The sequence below is a fragment of the Budorcas taxicolor genome, chromosome 3, assembly GCF_023091745.1.
Source record: "Budorcas taxicolor isolate Tak-1 chromosome 3, Takin1.1, whole genome shotgun sequence".
NCBI lineage: Eukaryota > Metazoa > Chordata > Mammalia > Artiodactyla > Bovidae > Budorcas > Budorcas taxicolor.
In genome coordinates this window covers 58,918,896-58,936,623 of record NC_068912.1, presented here as the reverse complement: position 1 = coordinate 58,936,623, position 17,728 = coordinate 58,918,896, and the positions used below count along the sequence as shown (strand labels likewise).

Below are 17,728 nucleotides of genomic sequence, written 5' to 3'. Positions count from 1 at the left end.
TGGCCTACAAGAAGAAATAGACAATCCAATAGGCCTACGTCTATTAAAGAAATTGAATCAATAATTACTAATCTTTTGAAGCAGAAAGCACCAATCGAGATGGGTTCACTGGTAAATTCTACCAAACATTTAAGGAAGAAATTATACCAGTTCTCTATAATCTCTTCCAGAAGACAGAAGCAGAGATCAAACTTCCTAACTTATTCTATGAAGCTAGCATTACCCTGATAACAAAAAAAGATAAAGACGTTACAAACAAAAAAGCTACACACCAATATCTCTCATGGACATAGAGGCAAAATCCTCAACAAAAAAGACCAGCAAATTGAATGCAACAATGTATGCTGCTGCTGCTAAGTCATTTCAGTCATGTCTGACTCTGTGCGACCCCATAGATGGAAGCCCACCAGGCTCCGCCGTCCCTGGGATTCTCCAGGCAAGAACATTGGAGTGGGTTGCCACTTCCTTCTCCAATGCATGGAAGTGAAAACTGAAAGTGAAGCCACTCAGTCGTGTCCAACCCTCAGCGACCCCATGGACTGCAGCCTTCCAGGCTCCTCTGTCCCCAGGATTTTCCAGGCAAGAGTACTGGAGTGGGGTGCCATTGCCTTCTCCAGCAACAATGTATAAAAATAATCAAACACCACAACCAAGTGGGATTTATTCCAGGTATGCAAAGTTAGTTCAACATTCTAAACTCAAACGAATGTAATTCATCATATCAGTGAGCTCAAAAAAAAAAAATCACAATAATATCAATAGATGCAAATAATTCATTTGACAAAATCCAATACTCATTCATGATTTTTAAAATTGTTGGCAAAATAGGAACAGAGAGAAATATCTTCAACTCAGTTAAGAACATCTGTGAAAAATCTACAGCCCATATCCTACCTAATGGTGAGAAACTTAGAAACTTTCCAGCTAAGATCATGGGGATGATTACTAAAAGTTAGGCCTTGGAGTTTATCACGGATTCCTGACAATAAGAAAGCTTGAACAATCAGGAGAAAGATGTGAAGGTGCCAAGTCATTGGCTATATTTCCACAGGAGGAACATAGTGACTTCAGAGAAAAGCAAAACCTCAGAGCAGTAAGTCAGTGGTCTCACATTTCCACTGAAATATTACTGCTAATCCAAAAACTTCTCAAGGGGTAAAAAGAAGTATCTGTCAGATAATGAACACAATCTCAAAACTCAATGCATTCCAGCAAATCCCTAAAATGATTGTGACACAAATATTAGGATGAAGATTAAAAAAAATTCACCTGGAGATTAGATTTCTTGTTTTTAAAAGCCATAGGTACTACAAAATAGCTTATATTCATGGCAGAATCTCACATTTTGACACCTAGAGTCATTATTATGAATGTTATTGTGTTAAAACAATAAGATTTCAGTGTCTTGAGGTTACCTTCATTTAGCCCTTAAAATGAAAAATTAACAAATCAATTTCCTTGCAAAAAAAGAGCTTGCTTTCAGAAAACCTTTATTGCACATCACATCACTGAATTAATTTCTGTTTGAATAAATAGCACACAGAACCCAGACTTATGTTGTGAAAATCCCTGAAGCGTCTAATCAGCAGTCTGCAAGGAGTAGAGACTTTGGTTTTATGTCTTTTTAAGGCATACATTTCCTATTTATTTTTAAATTTTGAACATAATTGTTTTCTAAAATATTTCTGATGTCAGTTATAGAACTTCTCCCTATGAAACCATGATTAGTGACCCTGAAATGCTACTCTTTTCTGTGAGAATGAATGTGCCCCCAAGGGACCTGGTGCATCATGTACTTTTCACAAGGCTGTGCAAGTACCAATAAAAATCCTTATGGGATTGAATATGCTTGTGGTATGCACTTTAATTTTCATAGATATATAGAATACTCTTTCAACTTTGTCCTTTAATACTATAGGAAAGGAGAAAACCCATACGTGAGTACCAAAAAATCTGATCTTCTCCAGAAATCAAAACAGTATCAAATAACAGTTGTCCTTCAGAACCAAATATGTGACTGTTAGCTGGTGACTTTGTTCCTTCTCGTTCTTTTAGAAAGTTAAAGTCACTCAGTTGTGTCCAACTCTTCTAAGCCCATGGACTATACCCACCAGGCTCCTCTGTCCATGGAATTTTCCAGGCAAGAATACTAGACTGGGTTGCCATTTCTTACTCTAGGGCATCTTCCCCACCCGGGGATCGAACCCAGGTCTGCACTGCAGGCAGATTCTTTACCATCTGAGCCACCAATGATTACTGGATAGACAGCAACCATCCCGTCTCTCAGATGACCACTGAGAATGGTCCAGGCCAGGGTTAGTGACTTGGCTGACATCAGACCAGGCACTGTTTCTACTGATGACACAATCAGCACAGTCAAAACAACTGGAAGCAAGAGTAAAGAAAGGTATGGAAAACATATTCTAAAAGTGGCAAAATAAACAGGACAAGAATCCAACAGTTTGCCTCATCAAAGTGGGTTTTTTAAAAAAAATAAACCTAGCACAAAGCTATAGACATTAAATATTGCTTTAAAAATATAAACACAGTTCTTGATGAATTACAGTCATCAATTTGCTCAAAATAGTAGTCTTAAGACATACTACATCTGATATTAAAATACCTATTTTTATCTCTCAACTCATTTACATAATATATTCTCTCCAGAGCACAGATTAGCCTAACAGCTACTTTTTACAACAGCAGAATATCGATACTGGAGTGTCTTCTTCTAATCGGTACTTTCCAGAATTAGGCAGATCTTTGCACTCTGATATAAACATATGAAGTTCAGTCTCAGGAAAGCCATCTTGTTGGTAATGCTATACAGAAGAATTTAAAAAAAAAGTTTTCATTAATAAGTCCCTTGAGAACAGCTTTATTTCAAATTCAGAGTGGATCATTTGGCTACAGGGGTGGGATGCATGCTAAGTCACTTCAGTCGTGTCCAACTCTGTGCAACCCTATGGTCAGGCTCCTCTGTCCATGGGGTTCTCCACGGGATACTGGAGTGGATTGCCATGCCCTCCTCCAGAGGATCGTCCCGACCCAGGGATTGAACCTGCATCTCTTACATCTACCTGCGCTGGAAGGCAGGTTCTTTACCGCTAGCGCCACTTGGGAAACCCACAGGGGTGGGTTAGGCAGGGGTTTTTCTAAAGGGATAGTTCACTCGCTTCCACGTATTTTCATGGCGATGGAGCCTCTAGAGCCACTCTTAGGTTTGCCTAAGGAAAAGTGGGTCTAAGATTCTGCAGTGCCCTCCTGGGCTCTCTTTTGTGAATCTGAGTCAACCTGAAATGGACATGTTGAACCTGAATCTAAGACCTCCTTCCAGGGAAAATCCAGCCTGCATACCATTTTGGAGTCTCTCTTCCAGACAGAGAGATTTATATAAAGGTCTAATATTTATTTCAGTTTGGGGATCTAAGATCCCGAGAATGGGCCCTGGACCAGAAAGGATCAGAAAGGACTCACCCATGTGACAAGTGCCCTGAGTCCGTGGAAAGAGGTTAACATCTAATCTAAGAGTCTTAAGCTTGTGTCAAGAGCTGTCCATTCACGTTACTCTTTGAGACCTCAGATATCATCACCCTTGAATAAAATATAGCTTTCTACATGCAGAGGTGAAGGCAGCGAACTTTTAAAGCACCATGGGAAGGGATTTGGACAGGTACAACTACATTCTTTCCAGTCTCCCTGGTGACTCGAAGCAAGTCGGTCAAGTGAGCATTGAGGACAGTCAGTTCTTGACACCTGATTCAGTAAGAATGAAGTCACAGCCCTGGTTGCCTGAACAAGGTATTTGTAATTACCAATGTATAATCCATCAAGTCTTGATCGTCTTTCTCCTTATCTATTCACATGGCATCATGTTTCATTACCCTCTCATGTTCAGAAACAGAAGTCCCCAGATGGAAGCGTCTATGCCAATAATATACCTAACGTGCTACTACTAACATGTGTGTGCAGGCCAAGCTGCTTCAGTCGTATCCAACTCTTTGCAATGGACTGTAGCCCACCAGGCTCTCTGTCCATGGGATTCTACAGGCAAGAATACTGGAGTAGATTGCCATTTCTTTCTCCAGGGGATCTTCCCAACCCAGGGATCGAACCCAAGTCTCCTACATCTCCTGCATTAGCAGATGGGTTCTTGAGCCACTAGCGCCATGTGGGAAGGTTATTAGAAATTTGAATACATATGGATATTTATTCTGCCTTTCCATATTTTAAAGGGCTCAAACTGATTTTTAAAATCCAGCATGAATAACAGTAGTAGTGATTGAGAGTTGGACACAAGTGAGCAACTAAATGATAACAGCTTTTCAAATCACACTTCTAAATGTGGAACATATACATGGCGAGTTCTTGACTTATCAGTTCCTTGACTGTTATGGAGACCAAGCCTCTGGAGTGGTCCCAAGAAGGGCCTAGCAGAATGATGCGTTCAGTTACAGCACGCTTCAAATAAAGAGGTCAATTTTTCTTCAGGAAAATTGGATTTTAAAAGCTCCCCACAAAATTTTGACCATCTGAAATGTCATGTTTCACTAACCCAATACCTAATGATCCTTATAATGCTAATAAAAGATTAGAAAGCTTGTTTGAAAACACACAGTTACTCAAAGACAAACCTTTCAACATTCTAGAAATTCTGTTTCTCGGGATCTAAAATTGAAGTCCTTTTTCTCTACTCAGAAGAAATTACCATTCCATTGATCTGCTCCCCATTAGGTACTGTATTTTATCGACTCTCTACAAGTTCTAGGGAAATGTCACTCCTCGCGGTTCTTGATGAACCTACCTTAATTGTTTCATACGTATCAGTGATCAGTGCAATGAAAAGACTTAAAATCATGTATATAAAAAGGCTGATGAATGAGTAGAGGTAAATTCTGCTAAACAGCCAGACCAGGTAACTTTTTTGCTGCATTTTTGCAAATGTGGCAAACATATCATCTCCATTTATCAGCGAGAAAAGACACTCAGAGACCATGTTCAGAGAACGGAACTGCAAGAAAAAAATACTCATTTTATTTCATGTTCCTTCCCACTGGAGACTTTGATCATGACTCCATAATAAAAATAGTGGAACTAGATATCCCAAGTTACCCTTTCAAACAAATACCCTTAGGTAACCACAGGCATTTTTTTAAAAAACAAGAGAAAATCAAACAAAAGTTTAATAACATGCACACAATGGAGACAACTGGGAAAAGTCATTCCTATAGACATTTGTTTTATGATCTACATAGTATGTACATGCCTACTGTTTTTCTTGGAATGAGGAGCTCCTTCTTTATGTTCCTCTTCATAGGAGGAGCCTGAACTGAAGAAGAAAAACACGGAAGGGACAGACCAGCTCCTCTGAGTCAAGCCTTTACCCTCTCCTTTACTTTTCTATAGAAAGAGATCCTTGAAATGCTTCTGCATTCAGGCCTCGAACACAAATGCTCATGCTTCTGCTCTAAAGTTCATTCCATTTAAGATGATGGTATTACAGTCTAGACTATAACTCTAGTAAACAAAATTTTCAAATATTTCTACAAGTTTCTCCCCATACTACTTTTAAAAATAAAGTCACATTTCAATAAAAATTACCTAAATATTAGGCCCATAAATATATGTTGATGAATCAAATTGTCAAACCTGGTTCCACTGATGGTAAGAAGGACTTAACTATCTGACACTGCTCACAAAAGGAGCTGAGGCAACCAAGGAATCGACCATCCTCTCAAGCTGGTCTTACCTTGTGTGTGCGCTCAGTCGCTTCAGTCGTGTCCAACTCTTTGCAACACTATGGACTATAGCCTGCCAGGCTCCTCTGTCCATGGGATTTCTCCAGGCAATAATACTGGAGTGGGTTGCCCTGCCCTCCTCCAGGGGATCTTCCCAACCCAGGGATTGAACCCACATCTTTTACATGTCTTGCACTGGGAGGCGGGTTCTTTCCCATTAGTGCCACCTGGTCTTACCTCACCAGTTTAAAAACATGGCAACAGACACAATACCTTCAACGTTTAAGGCTGAGTCACAAAGTAAAAGGAGCTTATTTTAAAAGAATAGCAAGCCACTGGTACTACCCTGAGAGCTTAACAGCAACAGAGAAAGTTGTTTAATAGTACCTTATCATGATAAGGCCCCAGCACAATCCATCCACAGAAGCAATAGCCTAAATAAATCATGGCTGCACAGCAGCAGAACCTGATGACATTGGGCAGTGCCGCCTGGAGGGTGAGAGTGAGGAGCTGGGAAAGTAAAAGAGGTTATTAGAATCCCTTTGTCCTTCAAACAAAGCAGTGCAATAACTTTGAAAGAGAAATACCAACAGCTTGGAGATCTGTGGAATTGCTTACATTGTATTTCTGAAAAAAACCAAAGTACCGGATAACTCCAAGCCACACAAGCATGGTAGAGGTCCCAAGAAGTATGCTACAGACATCATAACTTGTTAGACTCTAAAACACAGAGGAAAAAAATTATCAGTTATATAGCAGAAATTCATTGGGGCAAAAATTATTTATTGAGTAGCAAAGAGTTTGGCACCATTCTAGGTGCTAAGGACAAAGTAGTAAACAGACAAAATTCCCTGCCCTCATGAGGTTTACATTCTAGTGGGTGTAGAGAGAGATGACAGAAGTTAATTAGCGCAACCCTTCATACATGGGCTGATGGTAAGTGGAGAGGAGAAAATTCAGGGGAGGGGAAAAAGGATGGCTGTGCACTGCATTTCAAAAAGGTGATCAGGGAAGGTCTCACTGAAAAGGGGGCATTTGAGCAAAGACATGAAGGGAGTGAGGGAGCAAACCAAGCAAGAATCTAGGGGAAGAGCTTTCCAGGCAGAGGGACCAGTATCTGCAGAGGCCCAAAAGCAGGAGGGCATCTGGCAAGATAGTGGTCTGGCTAGAGAACGATAGGGGAGAGTAAGCAGGTAGTTTAGAGTTTCACAAGTATAATTTAACACCTTTGCCTTTTACTCTGAATAGATGGGGGAGATTGAGAGCTCTGAACAGGAGTGCTGTGATCCAATGTCGGCTCTATGGTTAAGAGCAGACTGTGGAAGAGAGAGATAGCTACTACAATAATGCAGATGAGAGCTGATGGTGCTTTGGGCCAGGCTGGGAATGGTGGAGGTGATGAGGTGATTTCTGAAGGTAGACAAACAGGATTTTCTCTTGGATGAGATATGGAGGAGAGGGAATTAGTAAAAAAGAGGAGCCAAGGATGGATCTATGGTTTTTTTCCTTGAACAACTGAAAAGAGCTGCCATTAACTGAAGTTTGAAGGGTCACAGAGAAGTGAGTTTTGACTATGGAGTTGTTTTGTTCAGTCACTCAGTCATGTCCAGCTCTTTGTGACCCCATGGACTGCAGCACGCCAGGCTTCCCTGTCCATCACCAACTCCCAGAGTTTGCGCCAACTCATGTCCATTGAGACAATGATTGTTTTAGGTATGTTAAATTTGTGAAGCTGTGTAGACATTCAAGTGAAGATGTGGAAGAAACAGTTGGATATTTGAGACTGGAGTTCAGGGAATAATTCCAAACTGGAGAAACAGATTTGAAAATCATTGGAAAATAGGTACTCTTTAAGGCAACAAGACAGGATAAGATCACAAAACAAAGGCAGAAAAACGAGGTGTTTAAGCACAGTGCCTTGAAGCTCTGTTACTTAAATAGCTTGGTGAAGCCAGAAGGAACAGCAAAGGGAAGGGAAGACCAGCCATGATTCAAGAGAAAAATTAGGTAAGTGACAGCCAGCGAAAAAACTCATCAACAAAGAAAGTGCTTGCAGTGTTAAAAAGCTGCTAATGGGTCAAAATGAGAATAAATAACTGAATATTAGACACAGCAACAGTTACAGGTCATTGGAAAATACACTTTCCGTGCAGCCTGATTAGAACAGATACAAGATAGAACTGGATGAACAGAGCCAGAAACAGTATTAAATACTCTTTTGAGGTCTTTTGCTATGTAAAGGAGAGCAGAGAAATGGGGAAGTAGCTGGAGAGAGAACAGGTTGAGATTTTGTCTTTTTAGAAAGAAAGAAAAAAAAACAAAACATGCTCATGGAAATGCCATGGCAGAGAACAGGAAATTAAGGATGCATGAGAAACAGAGTAAGAAGAGCTGGAGCCATGTTCTGGAGCAAGCAAGCAGGGACAGCATCTGATAGGCACGTGGAGGAGTTGGCCCCGGATAGTAACCTAAATATTATATCCACAGTAAGAGAAAATGCAGTGTACGGGCATTGATGCTCATGGGTCTGGAACAAGCAAGCAGGGACAGCATCTGATAGGCACATGGAGGAGCTGGCCCTGGATAGTAACCTAAATATTATATCCACAGTAAGAGAAAATGCAGTGTACGGGCATTGATGCTCATGGGTCTGGAACAAGCAAGCAGGGACAGCATCTGATAAGCACGTGGAGGCGTTGGCCCTGGATAGTAACCCAAATATTATATTCACAGTAAGAGAAAATGCAAAGTGTATGGGCATTGATGCTGATGGGTAGATAAATGAAGTGGGATTTTGTAGAATTTCAATTCTGTTTAATATTTTGTGAAACAGAAAGTGAGGTCATCAGCTGAAAGAAAGGATAGAAAAGAGGTATTAGAAGTTTAGAAGTTTCAAGCGAGAAAAAATATGAAATGATCAGCTAGAAGGTAGGGGGAATGCATGGTCTAGAAAAATGTAGAAAGACTGCTGGACACCATTAAGGGCTCACTGAAGTCAATGGTAGGTGGGATTAGTAAAAATGAAGATTTGCTGCAAATCTCCCCCTACTTCTCTTTATTTGTTCCCTAAAGTTAACTACCTATTTCAATGATATATATTACCCGGGCATATGGTGACAGCTGCTCCATGGCTTCTAAACTCACTCTCTCTTTCTGAGGTACATGTGTGGGTGTGGGCTGTCTTCCCAGCTTCCCTGCAGTCAGATGTGGCTAAATTTTCTCCAGCAGGACTGGATAGAATGAAGGCTGCCATTCTTAGCCAAGGCATAAGACTGTAAGAGACCTACTACCTACCATACCAGGTTCTCCCTTCCATGGGCTGCACCCTGTTCATGAGACAGTCCAGCATCAATCATGCAGTCTGGGTGAGCCTTCAATGGTAATGGTCATCAGGGAAAAAGATGGGAGAAACTTAGATTCCTGAATGACTGTGTGGAGCTGCATGAGTTGCCAGGCTGGAAAACCCACCCTGACAATTACATGAGAGAGAAATAAGCTCTTATCATATCTGAGCTATTGCATTTGAGATCTCTGCCCAGGAATCTCAACCAAAACAGGCTCCCCATGTGGTTCATCCTCATCCTTAATTGCAGTCGAGGATAGAAAAACATAAATCTAAACAAGATTAGTTTGAACAGTTTTTTTTTTTTTTTTGCTTTGGTGGAGGGTTGATATACAAGCTGGATTAGTCCTAACTTAAAATGGAAAACCTTGCAGTACATCAATGGTAACAGCAAGAAAATGGGAATATTCTCAGTTTGAATGAACAAAGGAATAACTGCAAGGACTCGTACAATAGTACTTTGGCCTCACTTCCCATCTCCTGCCCACAGTCCAACTCCTTCTACTGAAGATTCTGGCATTCCTCCTAAGAACAACAACAAAAAATCTTTTACCTTAGTTATCTTGGTGTGTGTATGACTTTCAGTGTGTGCAAGAATTTATAGGCCCCAACCTCAGAGTTCACATTCAGTAGGTCTAACGTGGGGTATTTTATCAGATGACATGGGGTATTTTACCCAAATGACCCTGATTGAGAGGACTTAAATCACACTTTGGAAAACAGCCTAAAATATTTCCTGACTATACTCTTACGAATTACTGTTATTTCAGGTTTACTCAATACAATGTTTGAAAAAAACCTTGTACTCTGTGAATCCTTACATTTTGGAAAAACAAATGACAGTTAAGGCAAATCTGATACTAACAATGACATAAATAGGAAAAAATTTTACCTTAGCTTGAATTTCCATTTTCAGAATTGATCCAATGATGGTCAATATGTCGCTAATAATAATCATAATATACCATCCATTGACGAATTCCATTCGATCAGAAACAGAAACTTCCTTCTTATAATGGAGGAGGAAAAAATTGACAAATTCCTTTAGGGAAAAGTGGGGAGGCATGGTGAACTTCTGTCAATCAAAACGACCAGTGCATTCCTAGAAAGCAGTGACTCCTACCTGCTGAAGCTGAAGTCCTCTCACCACAGATCGAACACACAGGATTAATGAAGCCAAGCATGTCAGAATAATGAAGACATCAAAGATCATCATGTAATGAGTGTTCTTCTGAACTGGAGGAAAGAAGGTTACCTGCTTATGTGCTGGAACATCAGTGTGGTGACATTTACTTCTACTTCTTACCCGCCCCCCCATTTTTAGCCTCATTTATTTTAACAGCTGCATTGCGTCATTTCAGTACAGATGTACAAGACTTTATTTGTAAGGATGTTCAGGCTGTAATCTGGTTTCACTACTACAATCCATTCTCCAGGTCCTCTTTGTGCACAGGTTCAAGTGATTCTTTAGGTGGATGAATGTCCAAAGATGGAATTGTTGGGTTAAATCATATGCATCTTTCTAAAAATAGATCTAAGAAATTGCTCTGCAAAAATATCATGCCAGTTTACATGCCTACACACATCACACAACTTCTTCATCACTGGATATCAGTATTCATTAGTTTTTACCAATAAAAGGAGCAAGTGATGTGAAATGCCATTTTTATCATGTACCAAATGGCTGTTGAATGTATTCAAGTACCATATCTTCCCTTTCCAACTTTTTTGTGTGTTTTAATGCCTAAGAAAAATACATCTCGTTACTTTCCTAGAATTTCCGCTGGCTAGTCTTGCTTGTTATTTTCCCATATTTCTTCAGGACCAAAATGTCAAATTCCAATAACAATCTCACTGTTAATTTTTGGGGGGAATCATGCTGAATTTATAGATTAATCTAGGGAGAATTGACATGTTCATGTTAAATCACTTGACAAAAAACATAATGTGTCAAGTCTTTTTTTTTCCATCCTCAGAAACATTTTTTTTTCTCAGAAACATTTTCAAGTTTTATATGGATCCTTCTTCACACTCATGTTTAGAATAATTTTAAAAATTCAAGTATTCTTTGTACAAAGATAACAAACAAAAAAAGCTCTGACACAGATTCTTCTGTTAGTATTTAAAGAAGGTTAAAAGTCCTCAAAACCATGTATCAAAGATCTTTAACTATCACCTGTCATCTTTTGTTCTTAATACAGTTAGGGTTCCCGCATATCTTATTTAAATATCTAGGTATAAAATACTCATTAAGCATCAGGTGTGTTTTCACATGCTGAGAATACAATAGTGAACAAGACAGATAGAGTCCCTAACCTTGTGGAACCTCTACTCCAGTGAGATAAGAGAAAAAAGTAAACAAGTACATGAACAAAATACTTCCCGATAGGAGTAAGTGATAGGAAGAAAGTAAATCCAAACAGCTACTAAGTGTATTTCCTACCTGGGGTAGTTTCAAGCATTTTTGAAGATTTAACTCATTTGCACCTCACAGTAACCCCACGAGGTAGGTGTGATTATCCCCATTTTGCAGGTGAGAAAACTGAAGCCCAGAGCGGTCACAGAATTTGCCTGAGATTCCAGGCCAGTAAGTGCAAAGTCAGCGTTCAGACCTTTGCAGTTTGTCTCCAGTATCCATCACTCTGTCAGTGGTTCCTGGCATCTCTTTGGAACTTGTTAGAAATGAACATCCTCCTGCCTTACCCTAGCCCTAGTAAATCAGAAACTGCTTTCCTAAGCTCTCCAGGTAACACTAAAATTTGAGCACCACTGCTGAGGGAGCTTTGGGAGAGGGAATGGGGAGAAGAAAGGTTTGTTCGCACAGTGAAGGCAGGCCTCACCAGAGGCAGTGGCTTTTAGCTGAGACTTGAATGACAAGGCAGAGCCACCCACACAGAGATTCTGGGAATCAGTCCTCCCAGCAGAAGCACAGCTAGGTGAAGAGCGGAGGGTGGCCGTCACATGCTCGCTTACAGAGCTTGTCTTTCTTAACAAGTTGGGCTGCTCCCTGCTGATGGAAAGAACTCAAGACTATACTGTAATGAAGCAATCCATACTTTTGTCAAGAGGCATCTAAATGTTATATGAAGGACTATATCTACTTCAGAAAAACTTAAAAACATAAAAGAAACAAACATTTGAGAGAAAGTTTATGTCCCAGGCACCTTCATATGCTCTCATTTTCCCTGTTCTCAAGTATGTGAAGTATTAAGATGTTTACAGATGACAAAACAGGTTTGTGTTTCAAATAAACAATTTTGTGATTGAAATTTTATAATTGAAGTTTGTGAGTCCAGGTCTTCATATATTTGAAGTTACCTATTAGTGAAAAGAATACTAAAATGAAGACATTTTATTTCATTTATTCATGCTATCTCATTACTATTTCTGAACTTTGTGAATCCATTAGTAGGGAACCCTAAAGTAGTTATTATCCAAGTATGGTCTGAATAAGGACTCACTGCACATTCCTGGGTCTCACCGCCAGACTTACTGACTGTCTTGTGTGAAGCTGGGAAAACTGCATCTTAGCAGGTACTTGGAATGGCGCTTCTGCTTACTAGAATCCAAGACCCTCTGACCTAATCATTAAAGTCAAGCACAACACACTATTAGACGCCACTACAAGGAACTAGGAAACGAGATCAATTCTTTCCAGTCAGTTTCATCTAGTTCAGCTCCAAAATTCTCAGCAACACTCAATTTATACTTGAGTTTGTGTCCATATTTCTAGGACTGTACTCTGTCCTCATTTCATCCACTTTTCAACCTGGATAGAAGATAGTTATAATGTGTGGGATATTTCAGGGTCAAATCCTACCTGAATTCTCCCTGGATATATGACCAAAGACACCAAAATTCACTTCTGAGCCTTAGTTTCTTCATCTGTAAAAAATAGGGATGCTACCTATCTCAAAGATATTTTAAAACACTGAAGTAAGGAAAGTGTAGCTCAAAGTACTTATGCAATAAACACTCGATAAATACTGGTTTGAGTAGATGTGATTTTTTTGTTGTTGTTGGGGGAATTATAAGCAGTTTTTTTTAGTAAGGACTAGCCAGTGAAGGCTCATGGAAAAGGCAAGAAAAACCATTTAAATTAACTTATGAATTACTTGGAACATTAGATAACTAAAATGAATTAGGGACTTGGACATGATCCAATTCTTTCATTTGAAGCTCCACGTATCCTTGGGATGAGTAATTTAATAACCATTTGATATTATTTAATAACCATTTTGAAAACTAGTAAAATTCATTACTTACTTGATCCAGATACATGCCAGTCTTTACATTCTCTGATAGAGATGTCATTATCTAAACTTATCTTAATTCTTCCACTGTGGGCTTTGTTGTCAAAAGTTATCTGTGAAGAACAGGAAAAGGGTCAAAAACATACCTATTGCTTTTAAAGCCAAGGTGCTGCCATGCATTAACTAGGAAACAATTCTCCCAAAGTTACAGGAAACCCAGATCCTCAACTTTCACCTGATGCTAACTAACTTCGTTCAACCTCAGGAAGTTCCCTTTATTTCTCTGTGAGCTGAGAAAGTTGACTTAGATCTTCCGTAAAGAATGTTTAGTCTCTAAAAATCCTAAGTTTCTAGGATAGTATTCAAGCCCTGAACCACTTGTAACACAAGAGAACTTCCCCCTCCTCTCATTCTCAGCACCTCTAGATGTCCTCCTGAGCAAGTACAAGCACGTTATCCCCCTTCTTCCAGCAGAGCCTTGGCTAGGGATAGATTTTTAATGCTGTTCTTACTAACACAGATGCTCATTATTTCTGTCTTGAAACATTTCAGGTGGGGCTTTTTCAATTTTCCTTCTAAGATTCGTTTTATTTGTCACTCTGGAACTGTATGTACAATATTAAAAAGGATGTGGTCTCAGGGAACCAACAGTATGTCTGGCTTCAGTGATACCTGTTTTGGGACACCAGGCACCAACAGGACAAATGCCAGAGCAGCTTTCATAGCTCTTCCACTGTCTTCCCCTTCAAGCTCCCCCACCTTCTCCTTGCAGACACCTGCAAGGCAAACTAAGGAAATCAGCCTGGTTTGGGGGTTTTGTTTCATTTTTGGTGCCTCTTCTCTCAGGTCCTAAAGTAAAAGGAAAGTTCTTTTCAAGTCTGCCATTTGTTGTGTTAGTCATTCAGTTGTGCCTGACTCTTTGTGACCCCATCGACTGTAGCCTGTCAGGCTCCTCTGTCCATAGAATTCTCCAGGCAAGAATTCTGGAGTCGGTTGCCATTCCCTTCTCCATGGATCTTCCAGACCCAGGGATCGAACTTGGGTCTCCTACATTGCAGGCGGATTCTTTTAGATGAGTTTAACTGAAAATCTTCATGTGGTGTAATCAGATACCACTTCAGACAAAAGATTACAAATAAACTTAGTAAGTCGTTAATCTGTTTCCACTCATGTTAGACTATAAGTTTCTTCCCATGACAAGCAACCAAGGATATTGATAATGTATGCCCATCTTTATCATTGCAGAGACCCAGCCTCACACAAGGAAGATGCTCAGCACTATTTGAATGAGTCAGAAATCTTTGCCAAGAATGAACCATGCTTTGCCCATACAAAGAGCCTCAGGGTCTTTCAAACAGTAGGTGCTCAGTAAATATCCAATAAACTTTGACTTAAGTCAATCACATCTAAGCAAGGTTTAGAAGAAACTGAATTCTTTAAATGAAAAAGAAAAAACTGAGTGTAACTAATAACAGATTAAATAATACAGGAAAAATGATTAGTGATTTGAAGTCACAGCAGTAAAACTATTCAAAGTGAAGCACAGAGAAAATATTAGAAAATTAAATCAAAGAAAGAGGACAACTTCGAGTACCCAAATATACATATTATTGGGATCTCTGAAAAGTAGGGGGAAAGAGATAGAAAAATATTTGAAGAAATAACACTGAGTAAATGTCAAACATAATAAAAACTATAAACCCACAGATCCAAGATATTCAATGAACCCCAAATACAAGAAACATGAAGAAAACTACATACAAGTATATCAGAATCAAACCATTGAAACCAGAGATGAAGAGAAAAAATTTAAAAGCATTCGGGGTCGGGGCGGGGGCGGGGGTGGGGAATACATCCCATACAGAAGAACAAAGATGAAGAAGACAGCAGATTTCTCATCAGAAACAACAGAAACTAAAGAGCAAAATCTTTAAAGTTCCAGGGTAAAAACAGCCAGGCTAGAAGTCTCTACCTCATGAAACTACCTTAAAAAACAAAGGTGAAATACTTTTACAGACATACAGAAGCAAAAAGAACTTATTACTAGCAGATCTGCAGTATAAGAAATATTAAAGGAAGCCCTGTATGCAGAAGGAAAACCATGCCAGGTGGTTTTTATGTTATACATGTACTGGCACACGATCACTTGAAAGTAGGCTGTAATAAGTTAAATATGTGTACTATAAACCATAAAATAACACAACAAAGAGTTATAGCTAATAAGCTAACATATGAGATAGACTGGAATCCTAAAAAAAAAACACTCAGTTAATCCAAAAGAAGGCAAAAAAAGAAAGAAACCATATTAATAATTTCATGCAATTTAAATGATATAAGCACCTTAATTAAAAGGTAGAGATTGTTAGGTTGGCTTCAAAAAGCAAGACTCAACTATATGCTGTGTAACAAGAAACCTACTTTAAATATAAGATACAAATAATTTAAAAGGATGAAAAAAGATATGCCATGCTAACACTAGTTATAAGAAAGTTGGAATGGTTATATTAACATCAAAGTAGATTTTAGAGCAAAGAATATGATAAGGGTTAAAAAGTGCCATTTCACAATGATAAAGAGTCAGTTCAAGTGAACACAAAAAACCCTAGATGTCTATACACTTAATAAAGAGCTTCAAAATACAAGTTGCAAGAATTTATCAAACTACTATGAATGAATGATAATGTACTACCTTATATTATGAACCCAACTGGGCACACACAAGATAACCTTAATCAGCTGTTGAATCAAACATCTACCACATACCAGATAATTAGATAGGTCCTTCATATGTGCTATATTTTATCTTCACAACAATTTTGTCAGGTAGGTAGGCATTAATTTGGTTTTACAAATGAGAAAACTGAGGCTCATGCCAATTAAATAAGTTGCCTAAAATTACATAGCTACTAACTGGTAAGCTAACATTAAAATTTAGATTTGTCTGACTCCAAATACTTTGGCCACCTCATGCAAAGAGTTGACTCACTGGAAAAGACTGACGCTGGGAGGGATTGGGGGCAGGAGGAAAAGGGGACGACAGAGGATGAGATGGCTGGATGGCATCACTGACTCGATGGACGTGAGTTTGAGTGAACTCCGGGAGTTGGTGATGGACAGGGAGGCCTGGTGTGCTGTGATTCATGGGGTCGCAAAGAGTCGGACACGACTGAGTGACTGAACTGAACTGAACTGAAAGTCCTTGTATTTTACATCAAGGATATACTGCCACAGTTCATGTTTATTTATGGCAAAAGTCACACTGATGGCTTTTATTATCAAATTACCTGATAGGATATAGTTTCCACCACAGTTCTATGAGATGTACTGCTAAATACACAATGAACAGACATAGCTGGGGATAATTCTCTCAAGAGTCTTCTCCAACACCACAGTTCAAAAGCATCAATTCTTCGGCGCTCAGCCTTCTTCACAGTCCAACTCTCACATCCATACATGACTACTGCAAAAACCATAGCCTTGACTAGACAGACCTTAGTCGGCAAAGTAATGTCTCTGCTTTTGAATATGCTATCTAAGTTGGTCATAACTTTTCTTCCAAGGAGTAAGCATCTTTTAATTTCATGGTTGCAGTCACCATCTGCAGTGATTTTGGAGCCCCCCAAAAATAAAGTCTGACACTGTTTCCACTGTTTCCCCATCTATTTCCCATGAAGTGATGGGACTGGATGCCATGATTTTCATTTTCTGAAGATTATAAGACTTTTAAAAAAAGTATCATTTCTCTATAAGAGAGAGGCAGACAGACAGACAGAGAGAAGACTGTGGCTAACAGCTCAATTTTTAAAAAATCATGTAATTTAAAAAATTCACAGCTTGCTGGTTACTATTAGGATCAAAATGTGTAGCCCAAATACAGTCTTACAGAATTAGTGCTTTTTCTTATTAAACAATATGCATAATTATTATATTATACTACATCCTAAAATATTTTTAATCTCAATTTCTGAAAACTTGATTTCTAACAGCCAATTAGTTGAGTATTGTGGACATAACTTTTGATACAAACTGCTACTGTAGTACTGGAAATCTGGACCATATGAAGGCAAGCCATTATCAAATGCTGTCCTGCATATGCCTCTCAGCATTGCGTTACTGACTCAGATCCTTGTGAGATGATGAACCAGCAGGAGAGGCGTCTTGTGCTCCACACAGAGCATCAAAGCTCCATCTGCAACTGGAATACAAAGAGGAAGCTAACCAGAACTTTCAGAGGCAGCATGCAGGAGGCATTGTGAGCAATAACTTCCATAGGCTGCAAATATCCTCAGTGAGGAAACTCAGCAGCAAGAACCCTTGGCAATGACCTTAAGCAGACTGTCACCAACTGCTGGGAGCTAACCATACAAACCTACAAACCTGTTATTTTTGTATTT

General features: G+C 39.2%; 1 protein-coding gene across 1 annotated transcript in view; it reads right to left on the bottom strand.

Annotated features, from left to right (window-relative positions):
* Positions 1-2,687: 2,687 nt before the first annotated feature.
* MCOLN3 (mucolipin TRP cation channel 3) overlaps positions 2,688-17,728 on the bottom strand; it is a 36,116-nt gene continuing 21,075 nt past the window's right edge. The window contains exons 7-13 of the mRNA XM_052637245.1: positions 13,348-13,447; positions 10,205-10,317; positions 9,974-10,123; positions 6,357-6,458; positions 6,126-6,248; positions 4,805-5,011; positions 2,688-2,822 (exon numbers count right to left, since the gene is read on the bottom strand). Of these exons, the coding sequence (XP_052493205.1) occupies positions 2,688-2,822; positions 4,805-5,011; positions 6,126-6,248; positions 6,357-6,458; positions 9,974-10,123; positions 10,205-10,317; positions 13,348-13,447 (930 nt within the window). The remainder of the gene's footprint in view (positions 2,823-4,804; positions 5,012-6,125; positions 6,249-6,356; positions 6,459-9,973; positions 10,124-10,204; positions 10,318-13,347; positions 13,448-17,728) is intronic.